This window comes from Adiantum capillus-veneris, chromosome 3, assembly GCF_014529385.1.
Source record: "Adiantum capillus-veneris isolate H3 chromosome 3, ASM1452938v2, whole genome shotgun sequence".
In the NCBI taxonomy this organism is placed as follows: Eukaryota; Viridiplantae; Streptophyta; class Polypodiopsida; order Polypodiales; family Pteridaceae; genus Adiantum; species Adiantum capillus-veneris.
This window is the reverse complement of record NC_140933.1, coordinates 76435141-76446094: the sequence shown is the minus strand read 5'-3', so window position 1 is coordinate 76446094 and position 10954 is coordinate 76435141. Positions and strand designations below refer to the sequence as shown.

The window sequence follows — 10954 nt, the reverse complement described above, 5'->3', positions numbered from 1 at the left end:
TGAGATTTCAACTCACAGAGCCTCCCGCAATATGGTGCTCTTGCCATCACTAAAGCCGTTGGCTTAATTACTCGAGGATAACCATCATAAGCTGTGGTGTGATCGATCCTCCTAAATGTTTTTTCCCTCATGTCCACTTTGACGTTTACTCGTTCCATTTCTTCCGCCTCTATCGTCTGCATCGCCAACAACATGAAAAGGGGAGAATTTTGAGATGCGTATAAAAAGAGTGCAACAGGAGAGGGAGAATTAGATGCAGCTGCTTGCGATTTTAGCAGAGTGTGTGCGGGGATTAGTGGCAGATAGCTCAATGTCGAGGGAAAAACATTTGGGAATACTGCCACTAGTGCAAGTATGGTCTGATGATCCGTTGGCTTGAATCGCACTCCTCGTCCAGCTCTATTGTTTGATAGCCTATCTAAAAATTTGATGAGGCAAGCATTTCAGAACGATCTGTAGACAAACATCTCTCATGACCAATTCAATGCAGAATATGGTGTCTGCGAGAGTTGGTTAATGTGTATCTCCAAGGAGATGCAACAGCATTGCAACGGAAGTCAAGTAGTAAATCATGCAAGTGCCTACGTTGCCGATCAGGATCATCAAAAGAATAGTCAAAGAGAAGAAGCAGAAGTTGATTCTTTTTTCCACACAAAGAGATTTGATGTTGGAGAAGCTTACAAACACGGACTGCGGAGTAAGGACATTTCTGGAGACAGGCATACCAATATGTCAGCACCTATTAGTTCATTGCTGCCCATTCAACAACTGGGTGGGATAGGAGAAACTCTATAGACGATATGGCCAATATTGCATTCTGTAAAGAGTTTCTCTTGCTAATAACCATGATTCGGTGGAGAATCCTATGAGCAAAGGTCCATGTACGTAGCAGCTATCGTATTAAGTTCAGATGGTTGCAGATGACAGACATTAGTTTGGTATTGTAGCCAACACAAACCCTCATTTTCCCTTGAAGGAAAGCTACTCCAGGGCGGGTAGTGATAATCTATTTACATCTTCTCAAAGTTCTTTTGTGCAATAGGCGGTTGAGGTAGAAACTCCATATAGCAACTATAGTCTACCAAACACATCGAGTGCACTTATCACCAACAACGACTTAATATTCCATAGCGCAAGGCATACTACTATTAATATATATTAATATATTGTGAGTGCGGAACCAATTTGAATGTCAAGAGGATTGTACAGAGTTTGTCTATTTTCAAACGCAAATGCATTTTGCAACCTCAAGATTCAAAAATTATTTTATTTAGTTACACACTCAATATATCATATATGTTGGGTGCCAAGCGTCCTCTTCTACAAATACATTCCTCATGATGCTGCATCTTATCTCAATTTTCTTGTAGAGATGAGTGAACTTTCTTTGCATTTCTTACTGGCTTAGCATATAAGATCCATTACATCGGCAAAGGGTTGTTTGGACAAAGGGGTTGGCTGGGGTGCTGTGGATTGGAGGGCCGCCGGGGCTTGAGAAGGAGAGTTGGTCGCATGGGGTAGTGGCAGCAACACTGAACATATGGAATCTGGTTGTATGCAAAAAAGGGCTAGATTTCCGCAAGCTTCATACCGCCACCTCAATTGAGTCATTAACAGAACTACTAGTACCATTATCGTCGTAAAGCATTGACTTCTGCATCTTTTGGAGGGATCGCACCTTAAGAGCCTTCAAGTTGCATGTTTTGACTAGAGATATTAGTTTCTAATGGATGGCTGTTGCATCCCCTATACGCGGAAAGTGTTTATTGGAGGCCTAAAATCGATGAATCTTTAGAGTTGTTTTTTTCTCATTACTGCTCAAAGCACAGGACTCACAGAATTTCAAAAGCAGACGCTCAATATAGAAAACAAATCTACTGCTCTTGAAAATGAGATCATTGTCAAAGGCATCAATAGATCTTTTACAATTGTTGGTGAGGAGCTTGAGTATACCATCTCTATGGCAAGAAGACATAATTGATGATCGAAGTAGCTTACAATACACACACACACACACACACACACACACACACACACACACACACACACACACACACACACACACACACACACACACACACACACACACACACACACACACACACACACACACACACACACACACACACACACACACACACACACACACACACACACACACAAAGGGGGAAGATAACACTGATCAGAGGACTTAGAACATAAAGTTACATCTGCATGTTTTGTGTATGGCAGGGAGGACATATATTCACAATACTACACGATCCAGTTGCACAAGCGCGACTCCAGCTTGACAACACTGCAAGGTTCGTTATCTGCATCCAATTTTCCAAGCGCATGCGTTTGCTTGGCGCAACACATAAATTGTACGGGGCAGGGCACGGCTTCCGTTTCTTATAATTTTTTGGAGAGACCATAGAAGTAGCTTACAATACACACACACATAGATACACACACACACACACACACACATACACACACACACACACACACACACACACACACACACACAGGGAAGATAACATTGATCAGAGGACATAGAACATAAAGTTAAATCTGCGTGTTTTGTGTATGGCAGGGAGGACATATATTCACAATACTACACGATCCAATTGCACAAGTGCGACTCCTGCTCGACAACACTGCAAGGTTCGTTATCTGCATCCAATTTTCCATGCGCATGCATTTGCTTGGCGCAACACATAAATTCTACGGGGCAGGGCACGACTTCCGTTTCTTATAATTTTTTGGAGAGACCACAGTGCCAACTCTCCACCATACTTTTGTATGGCTCCTCTGTATGACGTGCACTATATACTTTGCACTTTCAATCTATGACGTTTCATTGCAAGACGACATGTTTAACTATTCACATTGTTTTTTTGTAGCTCGACTCAAAAATCGGCCTATAGATTGGACAATCGAAAAGCAGCTGTACAACATTGCAGGTCAGTAAAGCAATTTATTTATTATTGCATCTCATTCATGCTTTATCTATTTGCTTGTTTTATATTTTTTGCATTACTTCCTTTGCTTTGGTTTATTTGGATCTGGTTTTCAAGACTATACACTTGATGTCAATCAACATTTGCACATGTTAGTTACACACGCAACTCTTTACAGGCGGGTGCTAAACAAGACATGTGATGTATTATAGTAGTGAAGTTACCTTGTGCATCTTTACTTTAGCTCTAAATACTAGGTGTCAAAATAATTGATGCCATACTATATATGTTCTCGTTTCTCTCGTACTAGGTGTCAGTATGAAGTTCTCAAGACCTAGAAGATTACAGTCCAAGTATTAATAAGCTAGGGAGAAAACTGCAACCAACTTGAAACTAGCTTACCATCCATATGCTAGGTCATGGTTTAAGATTACTGCATTTTATAAAGATTGGAGCATGCAATCTAACATCTCTGCTTACAATCTAGAAATATATCCCTCCTGCATGCCGGCATGCCTCACATATATAGCGATAGCGATATGTCGGCATATAAATAGCGATAGCGATAGCGATATGTAGACACTCCTACTGCCTTTACTTTTGTATTATTGTTGGGTGCTTTGCCATCGGAGTGGGAACAACAAGACTTAACAGCATTGCATCTAAAATCCATTACCAGTTCAAGATACAAACCACGATTCAACAGTAACCCCTCTCTATTCATGACACAGATGAGTGATATTTGGACAAAAAAGAGGCATAAATTATAATCATAAAGGAGCTATCCATGTTAACCCAAACGACTTTTTATCTTATCGTAAGATAGAATTTCAACGTAACAAGCAATACATTGGCAGATCCCTTCAACAAAAAATGTGTTCTCTTGCTCAGTGATCTTGTCCAACTACCCCCAATTTGTAATGATGCACGGGAGCTTTGTAACACATGCCATATCACAAGCTCGGTCCACTGTCTACATGCAACTTTCTGCAGGATGCATGCTCTATAAGACATGCAACGGACCAATTGTAGATAAGATCAATTGTACCTTGGGTGCATGTATTATAGATGAGGTACATATGCATGACTACATCAACAACTCTACTCCGATATTTGTACTCACAGATCAGACATCCAATACTATAACAACCTGGCCTTGAATAAGTTGTACAATCAAACTGACATTACAAAAGTTGAAATGAAGATGAAAGGGGGTAACATAAATTTCCCTCAGTAGTGCCTCCTAGACCTAAGTTCAACGAGCTAGATTTGATCGCAATTGGCACGTGCTGCATGATCACTGAAAACACCGACTTGACAATCGGTGTGGCAAATGGTGCAATATGCTTTGTCGATGCCATAACACAAAACACAGAAGGTGAGGTTACATGTATCGCTATCCTCATTCATTGTACTCATAATAACTACAAAAGAAGAAAGGCAAAACACAAATAACTACAAAAGAAGAAAGGCAATACACAATCGACATCCACTTTCTATTCTACCAACCATTTGAGTGAAAAATTTCTTTCTAAAATACTTTTTAGTTGCAAGAATTTACATGTAGCACGTATACTTGAAAAAACATTCATCAGTAGACAACCTCGCTTGGATATAATCTCAACTGTAACCATCTCTATAATCTTGAATAATTGATGCACTTAACTGTGTCTCCTCCCATAAACATTATAGTATTTTTCAAATGTATATCCCTTTCACGAAGTGCCTCCCTTGCCAAATTAGTCATGCTCTTGATCCCTTCAATGCTAGATACTAAATGTCAATTTGCATATGTCCTATTGTATTCTATAGATGTTATATAGCAAGGCCCACCAAGCAAGACTAGTTCATGCTTGGCAATTCATGTATATCATGGTTGAGCAAGAAGCAACCTACTCTGGCCACTTCTAGTTGTGAGGCTGAGTACAGGGTAGTGTTCACAGCTATGATTGAGTGGGTATGGCTTAGATGCCTTATGGCTGATTTGGGTGTTGGACAAGACACTACCAACACTATCTACACTGACAGTCAAAGCGCATTGGCAATTGCAAGGAACCCAATTTTTCAAGCTTGCACAAAGCACATTGATGTGCATTACCACTATGTCAGGGAGAGGCTCTCAGTAGGAGAGATTAGCTTGGGTTATGTGCCAACAGAAGACAACCTTGTAGATCTTTTCACAAAGGCATTGTCTTGTGAGAAGTTTGAAGCTTTCCGCAAAGATTTGGGCTTACTCCCCTTTGTGGACTGATCATGTCCTCAGGGCATGTCACTTCTCTTTATTCTATGTGCTAGCTATCGTTCACCGCATCACTCTAGGGGTGATTTGTTACCATATACATGTGGTAGTGATGTATGTGAACACAGTTAGGACTGCCGGGGCATTTTTCCCTCACTAGGCATTTTTCCCTCACTAGGAGGTTTTCCCCCCTGTGCATTGCATGTACGCCCATCATTCTAGGTCTATCTATCTTTCTATTGCACACTAAGTAATACACTCTCTGTTGTGTGCCTTGAGATTTCTTCATCTTCTCCAAGTTGTGTGTGTTTTCCTGCAACCCTAATTCCAACATGTTTTCCTAGGGGTTCTCACCATTACTGATTAAGAAAAGCCTAGGTTTACTGTAATTCCACCAATAAATCTTGAAATTAACCTCTAAATTTTAAATTTGAAGGTGAAAATCCTACAAAATTTAGAAAAAAATAATGTAAAAACCTTCAATATAATTAATTTACCGTTAAATAATTTCATTTGTAGGTTCACCAAGTTTTTCAGAAGTTCATTTTGAGCACTACTCGACATCGAATTGGATGCAGCATCCTGATCTAAACTATGCCACCTTTTAGCCTTACAATATTAATGTTGCAATTTTATTGTTGTAGCAGTTTTAGAGCCATACGAGTTTATGTGCTCAGGGCCTCTAGCCAGTTTGCATTGGCCTTGTAGGGACGAGCTTGTTTAAGCATCCTCATAGGTCCATCACTAATGCAATTTAGCATAGAGAGAGAGAGAGAGAGAGAGAGAGAGAGAGAGAGAGAGAGAGAGAGAGAGAGAGAGAGAGAGAGAGAGAGAGAGAGAGAGAGAGAGAGAGAGAGAGAGAGTTGTGATACATTATGGGTCCTTTTAGTACTTAAAATCCTAGCAAGGAAACACTAGAGAGCATTCTATCAAAGAAATTTCCTTAAGACAACATTTCAAAGTGGCATTATGATACATTGTCATTCCATTAGACATATGAATTTCATAAGATCAAACTTTCATAAGAGCTGCCTTGCTATGTTGAAGTGATGCATAAGTCAAATTTTATGCTTGATCATCTCCCAAAAGCAAGGCATACACATCCAAGAACAAACCTATTCTGTCTAAATCTCAAGCTAGGTTCAATGATATGTTGAACCAATGCATACCGTAAACCATTCAAGCTATATTAGACTTTGATGATGTAGAAAATCTTGCTGAAATGTGGTAAGAGGATCCAAATAATACATATTGGACAACAAGGGTTGCATGTAGGCTTGCATGAGACTGTAGCTTGAAGTAAGTAAAAACCTTACAACAAGGGAGCATGCGCCTCCCCTTTTCACTTTAGTGTCCCTATGTATAACATCTCAGTGCAAGACTACATTGGCCTGCATTGCAACACATATCTTGGACAAGAAGGCCATCTCAAATAAGTACCCTCCTTTGAGAAGTTGCACCCACTAGTTGGTTTTCTGTGAGCAGATAAGGGTCTCTCATTATCACAATTAGAATTTGGCTAATGCAACCTCCATGGCACCAATGTTGTACACAAAATATTATTTATTTATGTTCAACAAGAAGTTGAACAAATGCAAAAAAACGTTCCTCTTCATGCATTTGAAACCTCATAGAGTTATGGATAACCCTTGGTGGAACCCATCATATCCCCTAAATCCACCAATTCTACATCCAACAAAAGCTCAATGCTCCTTCAAAGCATCGTAGGTCAACAAAGCCACTAGATTCCTCTTGTGACTCACAATGTTCTTGACCATTCTCTCACCTTTGGATCCACAACGTCCTGTGACCAAGCTCAATTTCTCAATTAACAAGGTGATTCAGAAGCCATATAAGCATTTTGCTCAATCGTATCCCAAGTGCCAAAGAAGGCCATCAGAAGAGCACTATTTACCATGACTATGCTAACATGCCAGTCACACAGAAAACACCAATGTGACAGAAGCCCACACAAGTGCATACACCTCAAGAATCTTAGGAGCCAGAACTGGATCATAGTGATGAGAAGACAAATATCATGTATGAGCATGTAGCTATTGTGGTCTACGCAGAAAACATTAGAACATTACATGGATATGCAATCAATTGTTTTCACCATGATATGGTATGACAGTCTACAGCTAGCAGTGAAAGAGACTGTGTCAAAAACCAAAACAACATGATCTACAACAAAAGAATGATAGACCAAGATACCACAAAGTGAAGTATATTAAGTATTGTATGAGCCGCATCCAACCTATTAGCAGTAACAGGATTTGAAATGCAACCCAACCCCATTATCTTCATAGGAATGCAAAGTATTTTCCACATGGAAAGTATCATTTCAATCAATGTTTTAAAGAAAAATTTCCTTATTTACGTGCTCATACTCTATTAATATCCTCTAGTGTACTTGTAACAGCAAGGACACAACCAAAATGAGCTTTCTTGGATAGTTGCACTGTAAGAAATGCAACCCAAATCAAACAAAGCATGGAAAGTCTTGACTAAGGGAAGTGGATTTGAGTCCCACCGATCCTTGCAAATGATGGTTACATACAAATGCAGTCTTACTGAAAGGAAGAGGAAAAAGTGCATCCTCATGTGCCTCCTCATCACAGGTGTCATTGGGGATGCTAGGTTTACTAAATTGCTTCAATTGAAGAAAGCAAGACATCATTATCTACACACCTTTCCATCTGTCTCAAAAGCAAAAGCTACAGAAATGTTTTTATGTGCAATGTAGCAGAACATAGATTTGGTGGAGCTCTCGGGGAGAAGATAACTCACCTCTCCTTATTCTTCTATAATATCCAAAGAATAAGTTAGTAGGTCAGTGATGGGTGACTGGCATGTTGGCTTGAATCCTAACAATTTCCCACTTGAAGGCCAACATGGCCAAAGTGCCTATAAGTGTGAGGGTTAGTATGTACAACTATACAAGTGTGAAGCATGACCAGAGTTTCACCCTATGCCCATCATCTACAATGTGCAAACTTCTTTGAAGATAGGCTCTTTGTTAAAGCATCCATTGGCTTCTCATCCATGTGGACTTTGGCTAACTCAATGCGTTTGCTAGCCAAAATATATCGTATCACATGATACCTGACCTCAATTTGGAATGAAAGACAGGGTTCTTTGCTAACACAGTTGCCCTCTGGCTGTCACAATGTAACGCTAGAGCCTGTGTATGCTAAGGTCTCCCACTAGAAGAGATAACCACATAGCTTTCTTTGCTGGCATTGGAAATTGTAGCATACTCAGCCTCAATGGTGGAAGACAAAGCGCAAATTTTGGGGACATGATCTCCAAGAGATTTCCGTTCCAGCAAACAAGGAAACGTAGCTAAATGTGGATCTCCTAATGTCCACATAATCCGCATAATAAATTTGTGTATCCAACTATGGATGCATCACTGTTTTCAAAGAATAAACACTTGCAGGCTGAACTCTTGATGTATCTCAAGATATGCTTCCCAATGCTTTCTTCCCGGATTTGCCATATACGTGCTGACCACTCCCATTGCAAATGCAATTTCTGGTTGCGTTCTAACCATGGCAAACATGAGATTGTCATGTGCCAAAGAATATGACACCTTTTCCATCTCTACCTTTTCAACATCCGATTTGGGGAAATCATTCTTGCTAAGTTTTACATATGCAGCCATTGGGGTACTCAATGCTTTCCCCAATTGCATGTTAAAATATTGCAAGACCTTGTGAATACTCTTCATGTGATGGTTCAAGTATTCCATGCTTACAATCTCTCTTCATATGCACACCAAGAAACTAATGTGCATCGCCTGAATCTTTCATGGAAACTGCTTGCTTAAGGAATCCTTGAGAAGTGCAATCTCATCTTTTGACTTTCTGGCTATAAGCATATCATCCATGTATGATATTAGAATGATGAGGGAACCATCGTTCAACCTCCTTGTGTACAAGCAGCGATCCTCTTGGTTCCGTACATAACCTTGGGATTGAACGTACTGATAAAGTTTGATGTACCACTGCCTGGAACCTTGCTTTAGTCCATACAAAGCTTTCTAGAGTCTACACACAAGTTCTACCTTTGTTGGCTTCTCAAGCTTTATCTCAAAACCTTCTGGTTGCATCATGTGGACTTCTTCCTCACGATCCCCATAAAGAAACACCGTACTCATATCCATTTGGACCAATTCCATGTCCTCCATGGCTACTAAACCAAGCACAAGATGCAGTGTAGTCATCTTGATCAATGGAGAAAAGACCTCATTGAAATCTATGCCTTTCTTCTGCTTGAATCCTTTACCAACCAATATAGCCTTATACTTAGGCTAGGGATCTTCTGTAGTGTACTTCTTCTTGTACATCCTTTTGCAAGGCAATGCAAATTGTTTACCCTCCGATAACTTTGTCAATTCCCAAGTCTCATTGGCTAAAATTAAGTTATACTCAGATTGCATAGCGCACTCCCACTTCACGATATCTTCCATCTGAAAATAGCTTCTTTATAACAAGTGGGCTCACCATAGTCAATCACTAACAAATAGTCCAATCTTGATTGAAAACGCTTAAGTGCACAAGATACACGTGTAAGGACACGAGTCCTACGGGCAAGGCCACCGGCACGGCCGGACAACGTGTACGCTAGGGGGAGGCTATAAGATAGCATGGTTGGGTGAAGACTAACACATTGCATTACTCTCCTCCTTTTAGTGGTATCCGAGCTATTTCAGGAAAGGGAAAAAGAGGACTATATGTGCATGCGACACATATCTGCTTTCCCATGATCCGCATGCAACAAGTGGGGAAGACTACGACCCACAACACAACAAAAGAGAAGGCAAGCATCCTATGTGCAGCATGAGAGAACAGACAATGAGAAGCAACAGCCGCTCGCGATCACCGTCCAAGGTGGACGACCAAGGGAAACTTGACCGACAACTCCATGGCTTTGTTGATTCTGTTGGTTGCGTACGTAGGAAGGCCCTCTAAACCCTTGAAGGAGGGTTGAACCCACCCCATGAGGGTAAGAGGCCAACACCCTACCATCCAAACTATTGAGACTTGTTGTATACAACAAGGAAAGATAGTCTACTTGAGTTGAGAAGGAAAGGTAGAAGGAAAGCAAAGCTGCAAACTTCAAGGAAGTAGTTTCACTCTTCCTTTTCTTCAAGTTGACAACTTTTCTTCCAAAATTCCTTTTTCTTTATGAAACAAGTATTACAAGTCACCTAAGGGGGGTTGGGTGTGTGTGTTGTAATTTCAAAGTTATAGATAATTCTCCAAAGAAAGGGAAAAAACTAAGTGTATAGAGTAGTAAACACATTACAGGTGACAGAAAAACCAATCAAGACTGCAAAACCTGCGAAACATCAACCTCCATGATATGAACAAAAGCCTTCACAAAAAAGACGAGTTTTTGTGAAGAATCAATGAAGGTGTTCTTACAAAGAATAAGACGTGAAGCATTACAAATTCCGCAAGGTGAGGATCGCATGTATCACAAAAGTCGTCGAACATTGAAAATTACGACTTCAAGCTTTACAAGGTACAAGTTGACGTATTTTTCTCTCTCTCTACATTAGTGGGTGTTTACCATGGCCAATGAGGATATCCCATAAACACACACTTTTGACTTTGAGCATGCACATCAAAATCCAACAACCACGGGCGCTGCTGACACTAATATACATGATCATGATGGTCTAGGAGATCATGGCCTTGTAGATATGGCTGCTTTCAAGACTTTGAGAAATTACCTGAGCGTACATGAATGCAACCTCTTTGCA

The 10954-nt window shown here is 40.3% G+C and overlaps 1 protein-coding gene across 1 annotated transcript; it reads left to right on the top strand.

Annotated features, from left to right (window-relative positions):
- The first annotated feature begins 253 nt into the window (after positions 1-253).
- Positions 254-3499, top strand: LOC147461136 (uncharacterized). The gene is made up of 4 exons (XM_086504881.1): positions 254-352; positions 2233-2303; positions 2886-2945; positions 3430-3499. Exons 1-4 carry the CDS (start codon positions 254-256, stop codon positions 3497-3499), a joined length of 300 nt encoding a protein of 99 aa, XP_086361007.1.
- Positions 3500-10954: the final 7455 nt, after the last annotated feature.